This window comes from Ammodytes marinus, assembly GCF_949987685.1.
Source record: "Ammodytes marinus genome assembly, chromosome: 22".
In the NCBI taxonomy this organism is placed as follows: Eukaryota; Metazoa; Chordata; class Actinopteri; order Uranoscopiformes; family Ammodytidae; genus Ammodytes; species Ammodytes marinus.
The window spans coordinates 7,644,801-7,660,695 of record NC_137226.1 but is presented as its reverse complement, the minus strand read 5'-3'; the positions used below and the strand labels follow the sequence as shown (position 1 = coordinate 7,660,695).

General features: G+C 39.3%; 1 protein-coding gene across 1 annotated transcript; it reads left to right on the top strand.

The window, feature by feature from the left end:
- Window positions 1-401: 401 nt before the first annotated feature.
- epyc (epiphycan) lies at window positions 402-15,895 on the top strand (the record flags this gene model as incomplete). The annotated part of the gene is made up of 7 exons (XM_080051407.1): window positions 402-593; window positions 7,743-7,914; window positions 11,237-11,368; window positions 11,600-11,758; window positions 11,844-12,046; window positions 12,803-12,898; window positions 15,725-15,895. 7 exons carry the CDS (start codon window positions 402-404, stop codon window positions 15,893-15,895), a joined length of 1,125 nt encoding a protein of 374 aa, XP_079907533.1.

Sequence of the window (15,895 nt, the reverse complement as noted above, 5' to 3'; positions counted from 1 at the left end):
GCTGTCTGCACCTCAGTAATGAATTCATTGACCTTAGTGATATGACTCAATGTCAAGTATGTAGTATTTCACACAGGTTATGCGGCCAATATCATGAAGACAGGCCTTGTTGAAGTGCACCTATGCGGAACTATTTCTTGTCGATAGTCTAAAATACAGCATATCCAATAAAGTTTCTCAAAGTATGCCACGTTTGTCATTTGTAAGATGAATTTCTGCGTATGCATTCCTTTTTTAATTCAGCATTTTGCTAGTTCCACAGGACGAATGACAATTATTTGAACAAGTATAAAGGCACATTGTGAGAGTTTAATTCCCATTCAAGGTCATGTGTGTCTACAATCTTTCAATTAACCTTCCCCCTTTGACTTAACATCTTTCTTTCTGTGTCAAGGTGGACTATGAGGATGATCGTGCGGCTCGTGTTGGGACTCTTCGTCTTCAAGGCCGTGGTGGCTAGCCCCCGATTTTCCCGACAAGTGGACTTGGACACGTACGACAGTGCCAATTATGATGCGGATCTAGACAATTTAAATTTGGAGAACCAGGATATCTATGACTATGACGATGGGCTAACAATTGATGATCCTCAGGTAAGAAACTGTATTGATCAAGAGAAAATGTTTGGCCAAAAACTTACCCTCCAAATACCTTAGCCATTATTTGTATGAAATGTGTATGATGCATTTATTGTCCGGCATTACAATATATAACATAAATCTTATGTTTAACTTAATTATTTAGGAAATCATCATCTATAAATCACAGTGATTTATTTGGTAATTTTAATAAGCAGTTCAGGTAAATTTAATTGGTTATGGGTCATGGCGTGTCGCTAAATACAGTATGTGCTTCCTAAAAGAAAGTCAGTGAATCAATATGATGTAATAACCAATTTGGTCTTGTAAGTTGTGAGGGACATGACTTATGCAACATTAACTAATTAATCAGTGTACTGGTTTGACAAGGTATGTTTAATACACTGCATAATGTATTGCTGAAGGACATTTGAAACATACACATCTCAGCTGCAGGTCCTCTTGTTAGGGTGTAATCTTCATATAAAAAATTATATCCCATTAACATGATATGCAACTCAAAAAAACCCAGGCTATTACAAGTCCCAGTAGTCCTACTTTTTCTTCAGATTAAATAAATAGCAGTGAGAGTGTTATATTGGTGAATTGGCTGGTCCAAGGTCAACAGGTTCATGGAGCAGACCAATGCGGCCATTGGAAATGGACAAACTGTTTTCTAACTTCTGTGGCCAAAATATTTCTTATTTATACCTTGAAAATAATCTCCAAGGGCGAAAATCTTCTGCATCTGGAGTAGTTTTCATGCATGAAATCACCAAATATTTATGTCCCAGCGATGAAAGGAACAACTTTTCATTATCTGCAGTTATCAATTTTCCACACTGAATGTAACATATGCTCTCTACAGAAAGCTGGTGTAGTATAATGTATTTCAAAGTGTTACCTGATATCACTTGTTACCAAAATGTGTTAAACAGAGTGATTTAACTGATACAAGAATATAAGGCCGAGGCAATGTCAAGATGGCACAAGGCCAGTCATCCAGATCGGATTTTCAACAGGCTTCTTTTCTGAGCCAAAAATTGAAGTAAAACCTGATGTGGACTGCAGTCAGAACTGCTGCCATCGACCGCCCTCGCAATCCAATGCACATTTGGTAGATCAACCAAGATGTAGTACAGAAAACAACATAAATCAGTAAAGAGGTACAATCACAGCCTTTTGCCTAAATTCAAAACAATTGAATTCCAGTATGCTAAGCTTTACAGCTGAGCGTTACACATGATGGTGCTCAGTGTGGGAAAGTTGTAATCTGTTGCAAAGGAATGGCTTTAATAATGTCTCTCTGTGTAACAGGCCTTGGTGTGACACAGCACATTGCATAAGAGTCTCTGGTATCAGGAAGCAGACAAGAGTACAATTATATTTAGTCATACTAAAATAGTTCTGATCCACATTTTAAAATAAGTTTATTGCATTTAGCATTTCATGTTGGGAAATAGCATCTGTCATTTTGTTTTGTTGAGAGCACAGTTAAAGTTGACAGGGCAGATCTGTAAGAAGAGTGATCGCTTAAGAAGAATGGGGATTTCATTCTCTCACACACACATCAGATGTCAGGGGAGAAATGAAGCGATGATGAGCTTCTAGCCTCTGGAATGCTGACTCTTTACTTTCCACATCCATCTGTTGGTATTTCTCTGCTTTCTCTGAAGGGCTGGTCTCTTTTCAGAGAAGTTAAGACTCATCTTTGATAATATCCAAGCAAAGCGTCTTCAGTCTGCTGGACTCAAAAGTCTCTGCAAACACTTTAATCCCTGATTTATTGAGGATAATCTTTGTTTGACATTAAATATTTCATAGTTTTGTATTTTAGTCAAATAATATGAGGAAATGTATTAGGTACTTGTTGATTGATCAATTTCAGTTGGAAATTTGAATTTTAACTTTGAAATTATTAATAACAGCTGAATAATGTATATATTGCAATTCAGTTGTTGAGACTGTTTCAAGGAAATCATCTTCTGAAGGTTTGTGTTGTTATTTATCAAAATAAGCAGTTGTGTTGACAGTCACTTGTAGCTCGTCACTTGTTCCTCTTAAAATAAATAAATACAGTGGACATGTTTCAATTAGTATCATAATCTTGTATGTGTATATTAAAATATCTAACTTGAAAATACAGGAAATGTTCCCCCTCCATTTGTTCAATAAAAAAAACATACAGTATGTGTATTAAATAAGAAGCTATAGCAAAGAGGCGGCTATCTTAGTTTAGCATAAAGACTGGAGCACGGGGGAAACAGCTAGCCGTGCTCTGTCCAGAATAGATGACTAAATCTGTCTACCAGCACTTCTAAACCTCACTTATTCACTTTTTTTTATTATTATTCCGAACTTAAACCAAAGTTCAAAAACTATAAGTTGTGATTTAACAGGGTGTTATGTGTTACAGTATTTATGTGGTTGGGGACAGTAACTTCCAGGAGTCCTGTCGCACACATACTTTGAAAATAATAGCCAAGTTCGTTCCTTATTACCTAACAGACTTGAGAATTACCAATCTATTCAGCAAACTTTTGCAAATAAGTGTATTTCCAAAAAAAGTTAAACTTTAAATTACAAAAACAGATTATGTTTTCAGTTGCTGGAGAGTTTCGTAAATTTGACTAAAAATGTAGACTTTATATGAATTGACTTGGTATTGTACATTTTGTATGGTATGTGGAGATACACAAGCTTGCTGAATGCATCTACTGATTTATTTACTATACTACAGCAGCAACATAACATAACTTAATGCTTAAATTCAATGTCTCTCCCTGTGCATTCTGTGTTCCCAGGCTGTTTTCAGAGCTTCTTTTTTTCAGTATTTCTGGTTTCCAGCATTTCGTCTTTTCTTTCCCCTTGGGTGTATATGTTTGCTTTGGGGAAAGGGGGAAATGAAGGGGAGAGCTGCAGGGAGCAACTCTGTTTCAGACTTTTGAATGGTCTACCTTGTTGTATCCCAAACTGTGTCTCTGCCAAGCTTTAAAATGTGACTTTCAGTGCTGGACATTTCTTCATCACTGCATTTAATGTCTCTGCATGACTTCAATTCGACTTTATTTCTTGAAACCTATCATTTAAAGGCTTATTTTGACTTGATTGATTGAACTCATCTACTTTAATTTGTGATGCCTCTTGGCTTATTGACATGTGATTACTGTGGTTGAAAGTAGCTGAAAAATCTTAAATATGGATTATTGCTGTTACCATGTGTGTCTTGGTTCCGCAAGGACCATTCCCTTTTTGGAGGGTTGAGGCAGTCTTGGTGGGCGTGAGTGACTCTCAGGTATTACCTGTGGTGTTGTGTGGGGGTTCATTGCCCCCATCTGGAAAATGATAGAACTGCAAGTTTGGCCAAACATAAAAAAGCAACTGCAATGACTGTTAATACAAATATAATATCAGATGGATATACCTGATGCTTTTAATGAAGGAACAAAATAAAATTGTCATACATCAAGCATGGTGGATTTGGCAGAGTTATATTTTATTTATTTTACAACATAACACATTAATGCTGGCTTAAAGGAGAGAATTTGTTTAAAAAGTAGTGGAATTTTGAAGGTAGGTGGATGAGGCATTAACATGGTTGTATGCACTGACTACAACCAGTTTTATAATTTAGTAAGTTTAGAAGTAAATATGTGTTATATAATACTACAACCCCAATTCCGAAAAGTTGGGACGTTATGTAAAATGTGAATAAAACAGAATGTGATCATTTCCTAATCCTTTTCGACATGTATTCAATAAATAACAGAACAGAATAAACTTTATTGTTTTTTGTAAATAAACGTTTCAAAAAAGTTGGGACAGGGGCATTAAAAGATTGGGAAAGCTGTAGAATGATAAAAAAAAATACCCGTTTGGAACATTACTCACATAAACATGTTAACTGGTAACATGTAACATTATTATGAATGGATATAAAGGCGCATCCCGTAAAGGTTCAGTCTTCAAAAGCAATAATGGGGTGAGGCTCACCACTTTGGGAATACTGCAGAGGAAAACAGTCCAACAGTTTAAAAACTACATTTCTACAAATAATTTAAGGATTTCACCATCTACAATCCATAATATAAATAAAATATTTAGAGAATCCGGAAGAAATCTCTGCACGTAAGTGGCGCGGTCCAAAATTAAAATGTAATGTCCATGAACTCAAGTTGCACTGCTTTAAAAAATGACATGCTTTTATAAAGGATATTACTACATGTGCCTTGGAACACTTCAGAAAACCATTGTTGGTAAACACAGTTCATCGCTACATCCACAAATGCAAGATAAGACTTTACCATGCAAAGTGAAAGCCATGTATTAACAACATCCAGAAATGCTGCAGACTTCTCTTGGCCTGAGCTCATCTGAGATGGACTGACGCAAAGTGGAACAGTGAACTGTGGTCTGACGAGTCTACATTTCAAATTATTTTTGTAAATCATGTTGTGTCCTCCGGGCTACAGAGGAAAATGACCATCCAGATTACCAATAAAAAGTTGAAAAGCAATCGTCTGTGATATAATGGGGGTTGGTTAGTGCCCATGGCATAGTTAACTTGCACATCTATGAAGGCATCATAAATGCTGAAAAGTACATACAAGTTTTGGAGCAACATGCTGTCATACAGACAACGTCCATTTCAGGGACGTCCATTCTTACTTAAGCAGGACAATACTGAGCCACATTCTGCCTGTCTTAATACAGCTTGGCTTCGTAGGAACATAGTGCGGTTACTAGACTGGCCTGTCGGCAGTTCATACTTGTCTCCAATTGAAACAAATGTGGTGCATTATGAAGCACAAAATATCACAATGGATACCCCGGAATGTTGAGCATCAGGGGCCGTATTCACAAAACATTTTATCTTAGCGCTAAGAGTACTCCTAAGGAGCACTAAAAGTTCTTAGTAAGGAGTAATTTCTTAAAACCTATTCACAAAGCTGATAAGATCAACTTTTACTAAGGAATGGGAGGAACTCCTAAGCTGAGAATAGAGGGCGGTGTTGACCCTGTTGCTATGGATGATGTCATGTTCATACCTTCTATGCCCACAGTGATTGGCTGAGAGGGAATGAGAGCTAAGAGTGAGTTTATGATAGAAACACTGTGGAGATATCCATATCGTGTCGCTGTATAAAGTGAAGAGTTTTTATATACAATTAATGACAAGTGACACTGATTTAACATGAAACCAAGATACTGCAGGGTTTCCCACACATTCGTTCACAATTAACCTACAATAGCGCCACATAGGTCTATTAATTTAAAATGTTACAATGATTTGAATCGGAAAAAATATCCTCATTGAACAGCTGCACGCCATGCACTCTCACTGTATTTCCCTCAACGGCGGACTATGCCGCAATAGTCAGACAGCGACAAACCAGGAAATTCGCAATTTAGAAACAACAACTGGCGAAATCGTAAAGTGCATGCGGAAGGAAAAAGGCGAGACGCGCAACTATACAGTAGCGGACCTGTGGAATGGAGGAGTTGGAAGCGCCACATATGGGCCTACTCTAGTAACAAATTAAACCCAAACGTGACACCAACAGTAACTTTCAGTGCATCGTAAACCCAAAGCAACTGCAGGAAAAGGAACTTAATACATAATTTTTTATATAAATATAATAAATATAAATGTGTCTATACTTTCTAAACATAGCTTTACTAAGATCATTAAACCCTTACAGCTATTAAGGTACCTTTTGTAAAGCTCACTAGCATTAAATCTCTCCAAAATGCCATCAAATGAGTGTCTGTGATTTACTCTTAGTGACTTAGGAGTCCTCTCGAGGACTCCTAGCTTTTCATAGATTTAGGAGCTAGTTTTAGCGCTAAAATGCTTTGTGAATTACACTTATCTTAAAAAGTTAGGACTCCTAAAATTAGGAGTGAAACGGCCCTTATTTTTGAGAGTTACTCCTAAATCAGCACGTTAGGACCTACTCTTAGCCTTAAAATGTTTTGTGAATACGGCCCCTGAAGTTGTATTTCAAGCAAGAATGGGAAATGTATACGTATAATATATAATAATAATAATAATAATATAACGTCTCAAGAAAGCTATTTCCTGACAAGATATCTGTACATGTATATCTAATGTTATGGAAAACACACAGTCGTGTTTTTACTAAAAACATTTCCTCATTGAGACCTTTCAAAGGTAGCATCTGGGTGCTAATTTATGTCTTCTCTGGTAACTTACTAAATCTGAACACTTTGGTGCCATTGAGTGGTGGAGTTTGCAAAGATATTGACTTTCTCGTGGTTATAATTTCAGTCCCTGAAACACTGATCAGAGTCTCAGTTCTTCAGGGGGGGATGTGCCTTTTGACAGTTTTCATATCCAAGATAGTAGTAAATCTGAGACCACCTATATGAGAAACACCTAAATGCCCCCAGCATTCAGTGGTTGAAATTGATACCCTACTGAGAATCAAAATGATTAAAGGGATAAATATTTGTGATTAATGCTAAACTTTCTGCCTGCATAGTATCAATAAATCAGTCCTTCATCTTCAGCAGACATTTGTACTCTTCAATATCAAGAGCAATTGGGATAAAACACTGTCCAAGCAACCATTCTGAAAAATGTAAACTTTATCGCATAAATTACACAATACAAATGCCAAATTGATATAGATCACACTTTTCCTAGGATTACTTGGGTCCACATTACTGCTAAGAGTAGAGTGAATAAAAGTTGCATAATTGACAGGATAATTTTCTACAAAGCAAATTAAATCTCAAGACACATCTGTGCTGGTACATTACAAATATGGCAGTGTTGTCAGTAATCTCCAGCCACAATGACTTAAGTGAATGCCTCAGTGGTGTTAAATACATTAAATATGCTCTTTCTCCTGAAACAATCTGACCGCTAGCATCCAAAAAGTAATTAAAGAAAGATACTTTTTTTAGTGTCAAAATACAAGACTAGAAGATGGCTTACTTGTTGAAAAATTTTAAATCAAGATAAGCAAAAAGGCAACTATCAGACAGCTACTGTAAGTGCTTACTTTTACTCGCGCATACCGTTTGTTTCATGCACATACTAAGAAAATAAACCTCAGACGGAATATATCTTCTCGATTGACCTCAAGTCTGATTCTCCAGACCATTTGTTACTCACTGCTTCGGTTTTCCCCTCAGATAGAGATTGGAACACTGGCTCCACCTGACTATAACTACCCTGTCCCAGAGGCCTCGATGGAAGAAGAACAAGAAGAGGAGGAAGAGGAGGAAGAGTTGCCCCTAAAACCCCAGCTGATTCCTCAGGGTTCAGGGGGATCTGGGGTTCTCATGGGTCCAAACACACAGAAAGGTCTGAAAAAGCACAAACCTTTAGGTCCACACACATAAACATGTCACAGAGTCACTGAATATCCGATTACACTTGGTTTAAGGGACAGCCCTGATCATGCTTGGGCCAAAGGAGTTATAAAAGCTGCAGCATCCATAATGAGAGAAATGTCAAAAACAAAGATACACAAATCTTTTCTCTAAACTCATCGTCGTTTCCATGTGCATGTCTACCATTTAACTAGCTGTTGATGGTTAAATGTGGCATTTTCAATCACTGTGTCCATTTGTGACTACTTAATCTAATCATCATTGTGAGCTCCAAACCTGATTAATGATCCATTTCTGTTTCACCTGTCTGTTTATTAATACCTAATCTTGTCTCTAACAAGAGGTGGAGCTGCGTCTGACGCCCATTGACATCCTTCATGTATCCGGGGATTTTGGGGGCTCCGTAGGGTCTGGGGCCTCAGGAGCTTCTGGGGCTTCTGGGTCTGGAGGCTCAGGAGACCTACTAGTCTCCAGTGGCTCAGGGGGTTCTGGTGACATTGTCTTGATCTCCGGAGCCTCTGAGGAGTTCCAGAGCTCTGGGGGATCAGGGGAATTCTTGTTATCTGGGGATCTCTTGATATCTGGGGATCTCTCGGGATCTGGAGATACCATGGGATCCGCAACATCAGGAGCCTCTGGGGACTTTGGCTCTGGAGTTATCTCCATTGAACTCCCCCTGGGCTCTGGAGGGTCTGGGGACCAGTCTGGTTCTGGGTTCTCTGGAGATCTCTTGATCTCAGGAGCATCCGGAAGCTCTGGGGGTTCTGGGGACTCCGGTGAGTCCGGGGCCTCAGGGATAACAATGATATCTGGAGGTTAGTACTTAAATAGATGTGTGTAGGTTAGGCCTGTGGCAACTCTAGTTCTTGCGCTCTGTAGGAATAACCTGTCTTACTCTATGTGATTCATGTTGAGTTATTGTCTTAAATTTAATTTCACTGCTTTTCATGTTGATTTTTCTTTTTTTGCTTGTCATCTTGCTTACTTGTTCTATTGTGTGCTATTGTATTTTTGTTACTCGTCATTATTGTTCTCCTAACTTTCTGTCTCATCTAAAATGTGAGTGTGATTGATTGGTTAATTGGTTGATTGATTGTCCATCTCACCCCTCACCATCCTAATCTCATGCCTCCTAACCCCAACCCTTGGCTTTAACAAGAGGAAGAGCTGCCCCTTATTCCCGAGATCCCCAGCGAGGCATCAGGTGCTTCTGGGGAATTTTCAGGAGCTTCTGGAACCTCAGGGGCCTCTGGGGATCTTGGAGCCTCTGGAGACTTAGGGGTCTCTGGAGCTTCTGGTGCCTCTGGCTCTGGAGACACAGAGGTCCCTGGGGTAACTCTGGTCCCTGACACTGATAAAGGTCAGTATCTGATCTTGAGTTGTGTGCGATGTTCAAGGGCCAATATGAAACATTTACGAAACAATATAAATTACATATTGCATATGTTTGAATTGGTAACATTGTAACCAGAAAAGTTAGACTTTCCCCGACTTTCTCTGTTGCCTATAACATCTAGTACATTTATTTCTATGAAAAGGAGCAGTCATGTTTTCCCGCGAAAATCCAAATATGATGTTTCTGCGCGTTCCTGAGAGTATTCTGCAAATAAATAGGAGAAGAAGCAAAACCAGCTAGCTACAGCAACCAGAGTAGTTGTTTCAGAATTATAACGTTAGTCAAACTAAAATAAACTAAACCGTGCAACAAAACCCACCTAATTTCATTATTATAACCGCTCAATCACAACTTCTCGTGTCACTGTTTTGTCCAGTGATTCTTCGCGCAACTAATTTCTCTGGTAGTGAGCCTTGCTACTCTCCGGGCTGAGGTTGTTACTACAGTGCTTCCTCGCGAGGCTCACAGGCAATATTTCTCTGCTGGCTCAGCTTGCTTCATGCGGGCTGTGTTGGTCTTAGTATTACTCCGATGGTGACGCTTGCTACTCTCTGGGCTGAAGGTGTGTTGGTCCGATGGGGTTGCAGCCTTTGGATGGTGCTCTCATCTTGCTGTTGCCATAGCTGCTAGGGGGCACGAGCGCTGCAGCTCACATTAAGCCACTGGCAACGTCATTGAGAAGGAATTCACAAATTCTGTATATTGGACCTTTAAAGGTAGTGTAAAAACTCCATGCCCCATACACCAAAAAGTGTAGATGAACAGGTTGCCAGTGCTGATGATGGGCCAGGGAGCCAATTAATAATTTGATGAAATGGCCCTTGTGTGTCAGTTTTGTTCACTTCCTCCTGTGAATCAGCTGTGGCAGCTTTGGTTATCTCTTCCTCGCCTCCAATGTAATTGCTTACTTGGTTGGAGACCTGCAGCTTTAAAGGTATCCTGTGGAGTTTTTGGTCACTGGTAGTACCATGAAGCATTGATTTTAGGAGATGGTCCCACTAAGTTTTTATCCTAGAACATATGCATGCATTAAATACACATTTCTGAAGTTTTTCTCACACTATTACACTGATTGATGGAGGAAAAGCACAAGAAAGATTAAAAAGATGGCCTCCTAGTTAAAATGTAACTAAACCAAATCAAATCTCCAACTCTCCAACATGTATTACTATTTATAGTATGAAGTTCTTATTCATGAACATTTTGATTAGTTCAACCTTTTTGAGAGGCCTTGGAAGGTGGGAAAAAAACAAATGCTCACTCGCTGTCGGCTGTGTAAAAAACTTTTTTTGGCTTAAGTGCTCTTGCATTTGTAATTCAAGTGAATTGGTGGCATTGTTCAAGATCATGATGTCAAAATTAAATCAGCTTTTAAAATGTTTCTGAGAAATTCATCACGTTGGTTAAATCTCAGAATAACATCCTATGCGTTTTGGTGATAATGATTGAATCCTAAACATACGTAACTTTGGTTTGTTTAAAAGAAACTCCAAAGGGCACATTTAAAGTGATAGATCTGAGACGAACGCTGGGCAAATTTTGGGATACGGAAATTCTATGGTACAGTCAAGGTCAAGGTCCACTATGGTTAGCTAGCCTCGTAGCCTCTGACGCAACGGAAACTATCAAGACCATACCAATTTGAACTGGCTCCCGTAAAATGTTTTTTTGTGAATATTGTTTGTTACCACTCAACATGTCACTTTAATGCTATTAACAAAAAAAAGCCACTTTCATTTAACTTTTATTCATCCGTTAAATGCCAAACACCTGGTTTAACACTGCTAATATACTGTGAGTAACTTACCACTGAGGCAAACAGTGAGCTACTGATTGCCGGTCCATGTCCATGCTAATCTAACCTGTTTCCTTAACACCTAATCTTGTCTCTAACAAGAGGAGGGGCTGCTTCCAACTACACCAGAAACCCCTCAGGAGGGTACTGGCAGTGTAGAAGGGTCAGTGAGCTCTGGATTGCCAGAGCCTGGTGAACCTGACGAGCCTGATGAGCCTGTGGTTGACAGGAAAGGTCAGTATTGAACAACACAGGCATTGAATTCAGAGGTGCACTTGTCTGCAAAACTCTGATATCCTGAATCCTGATTGTATTGCCCTCTTGATGAGGACCTGTTTATTTGTGTGTTTTTTGGGGGGAGGCGGATTCTATTACCTACGAACTGTCCTCTGAAACACATTCTACCTGTTACTTTTTAATGTTTTATTCCCTCCCCCTCCTCTTCTTCTAATCCATGTTCTCCAGGTATGCCCACTTGCTTGCTGTGCACGTGCCTTGGTGGTTCAGTCTACTGTGATGACTTGATGCTAGATAGTGTACCACCTCTGCCCAAAGACACCACTCACTTCTATGCTCGCTACAACAGAATCACCAAGATCAACAAGGCAGACTTTGCCTTCATGAGTATGTGTCCTGTTTCAATGAAATGAAAAAAATATTAGCGCATTATTATCATTGTTTCAAAGTATGTTTTTTCGCCTCCTTCCAGACAAGTTGAAGAAGATAGACTTAACTGCCAACGAGATAACGTCCATTGATGACAAAGCTTTTATGGGTCTGCCTGAGCTGGAGGAGCTGGTGATTCGAGAAAATCATATCTCACAGCTGCCTGCTCTCCCAGAGACCATGAGCCTGATCGATGCATGCCATAACAGCATTGGCACAAAGGGTCTTCACAGAGAGGCATTCAAAGTATGTGGACCTTTCATAATTACAATTACTTTCACAAACTCAATCCATACCAATAAAAGTTGAGACATTGGTTGATATATTGTCTCAGATATATCGTTACATGTACAGATATAGTACACTATCATGTTTGCAGTGCTTTGTCACAATTATTTGAAAAACCACAAAATACCAAGTCTTTCTATTGTTTATGCATGAGAGTAGCATAGGTCGATGCCATGATCAGATTTTATGTATTCAATATCTGTATTGCAGAAGTCCAAATCAAGTCAAATCAAATCAGTTTTATTTGTATAGCACAATATCACAAATACACATTTGCCTCAGTGGGCTTTACATTCCATACAGTATGACACCCTGCCCTTACACCCTTAGCTCGGCTGAGAAAAAACTCCCGGTAAAAAACCCTTTACCGGGATTTTAAAAAATTGAGAAATCTCAGGGAGAGTCGACAAAGTAAGGGATCCCTCTCCCAGGACGGACTATCTGCCATTCTCCCTGATTCAAACATCTAGTCCTGATTGTGTGCTTGTAATACTACAATGCACACTTCTGTTTTACTTTTCTTGTATATTTGTATTATGTCCATGATGAACTAACTTCCTAGTATCGATGACCCTGGGTGAAGTCCACGAGACAGATCACGTTGGTCTGACAATAAAAATATGTTTTATACTACAAGTGTTGACAGGGTTTGGCCTTGAGTCACAATAATGACAGCGAAAGGCCTTAACCATTAATGACTTTAATTTGATTTAGGATATGACTAGCCTGCAGTATCTGTATCTAACGGACAACCACATCGACTACATCCCTGTGCCACTACCAGACAGCCTGCGATCTCTACACCTACAGGTACATCTGCCGCCTCATGTCCCATCACTCTCCCCCCCCCCCCCCCCCGCTGGTCATCATTTAAGTGAAACATTTAAAGCACAAAGCAGGTTTTTTGCATTCTTGGAGTTGAATCTCTTTATGGTTCTAATTTGAATCAAACAAATTATTGTAATACCAGTGCACCCCAGCAGGTATTTTACACTTATGTGGTCTTATTAGACTTCTGCTCATATTTAAATGGATGAAAATATTTTTAAGTACATGATCTTCCCAAAAATTGCGGACTAATCAGAAGGTGTAACTTATCCCACCAAAAAAGGTACAACAAAATCAGGAGGAGGGTCAGAGACATGTCAATCAAGTGCAAAAGCCTACACGCTCCTGACAAGTATTCTAATTAGGCAAAGTATAAACATCTGTTTGGGAGGCCCATGGCCGTCGAAAATACTTCGCTAAAGTAAAAATGAATGTACTTGCAGGTACTTTTTCTGCACAGAAGTTAAAACATGATGCATTTAAGCCAAACCAACAAACACACCCTAAACTGGCCTCTTTCTGGAACTGGTGTCCCCCTATTGAATTTGAATACTTTCAAAATATATTTTTGACTCAATTTTTTGGTTGTTGCTTTTAACAAATTAAACAAAAATGTTTAACAAACAACATTACATTACTAACAGGATTGACATTCAAAGATTTAAGTGCAGTGTTTCCCCCAGCGCTTTATAGCTAAGGCTGCCGCCTTAGCAACGCCAGATCCCCGCCTTGACTACCGACCAACCACACCTCCCCAAAAAAAAATTTAAAAAATGTGCGCATGTGTCTCCAAGCGTTTCTCTATCTTTCAGTTGCTCTGTGTCTGCAGCTTTGCACGCGCGATTGTACCGCGCGACTACGGCATGCACGCGGGAGAGTTAAACGAGCAGAAGCAAACCGACATTTAACTGGTGGCGATAATAAACGCAGTGCGGTTCTATGGGGATATTTAGCTGAACAGAAAGAAGTGCTCTGTAAAGCTAAAACAGTTTAAGCCTCCCCATCACCGTGGCAACTAGGGGTGTGCACGTGTACACGTGTACACGTGTAACCGTTTAGTAAATCATAACCGTTTAGGAAAAATCAATAAACGAAAACCGTTTTTTTTTTTTTTTTTTTTCTTAAAATTTCAAAGTTTTTAAATATGTTCTGGAGACACGCGTTTATTGATTTTACATCACTAATAAACTAATTGGGGAGGATAAAAGCCAGTCTGCCGAGAATCTGTCTGTCCCTCGGCGAGTGTGTGTGAGTGAGTGTGTGTATCGGCGCACACACACACACGGGGAGTCGCTATGGAAGAGTGATGAAAGATAACCTAAAGATTAAAGTTACCCGGTTGACGTGAACTACGCTCGTAAGTAGCCCAAACTTTATAACACCTGTTCAACATGCATTTAACGTGGACATGTAGAAAGCGATAGGCTATATTAATCAGGAAATGAATGAAGCGCGATTATGACGGCGAACGTGTGTGTGTGTGTGTGTGTGTACCATGGACCTATTATAAGAGGTGTGTAAACGAGCGTAGTTCATGTCAATTGTGTGTTTACAGGCGAACGAACGCGTATGTGTGTGTGTGTGTGCGCGCACGCGCCTACAAGACGGCGGGGGCACGAGGACAATGACGTAACGGTTAACCGTGTACACGAAAAAAAAAATTGTCGTGTACACGGTTAGGCATTTTTGTAAACGTTCACACCCCTAGTGGCAACACAACCTATCTATCAGCTCAGACAGCGCAGAGAAAAGTTTGATGAATGCATGAGAGTGATGGCCCAGGCACCTTTCAGTAAGTTTACAGAAGTGCCACAGTGTTACTGTCTTTGACCTTTGGATAAATGCATTTAGTAATTTTAAGGGGAAAACACATTGTATTTATTATTTCAACTATTGAGTTATTTTTCAAACAGCATGCTAGTGTAGGCCAAGAAGATTTATTTTCTGAATGTTCGATGCTGCTTTATTTGTATGTTTTAAATTGGGAAATACATGTTCCAAAACGACCAATAACCTCTGTATTTAAAAATAAATCAAGCAAGTAGGCTCAAAACAACCATTAAGGAATTATAGGCTATCGCATCACAGTAGGCCTATTGTCCACAATAATCGCACAACAGCCACTCATCCGAAAAGGAACTTTAAAAAGTTGAATTTGCACTTTGATGTGCATACACATGTTAAGTGTATGGTCCATTATTTGTATTTAGTGTGTCTGCATAGTATTGCACCAAAACAGTAAATTTGTATCTGCACATAGCAAACTAAATTGCACACACAACTGTAAGGTCAGTGTCTGTTGTATTTTTGTATTCAAATAAGCAGTTGTTTATTTCTTTACTGCGCATTGGCATCTTCGAGCAAAATACCCCCCAAATGTTCGCTGTGGCGCGTTGCGCCGCGCCTCCCATGACCCTCGACGGTGACCACCTTAACTAAGACATTTTCTGGGGGAAACACTGCTAAGTGTATTGTTATTTATCAAAATAGCAAGGAAAATGTACATGTACATGTAAAAAGACATGTCAAATAACCAGAAGACATATTTGATAATTATCTGAATGACTGACTGCACCTGTCTTAAATCAAAATATTCAAAATAAAGAACCTGAAACGTCGACACAGTACATTAGTTTGAGGGGACCAGTATGAATACTATGGAAAATTCTTACCATGAATCTCTCTAGATGCTTTATTCTAATTTATAATGATCCAAATTAAATCATTATGATAATTAATTTAATCAAAATTAGTCTGATATACATATAGATGTTGACTCTTTGTGTATTCCTATATCCTCTGTTGCAGCGTAACAATATTCAAATGATGCACGAGGATACATTCTGCAACCTGAAAGATTTCAACTACATCAGGAATGCACTGGAGGACATTCGTCTGGACGGCAACCCCATCAACCTCAGCAGGACCCCGCAGGCTTACGTCTGCCTGCCCCGCATACCCATCGGGGATCTTGTCTAA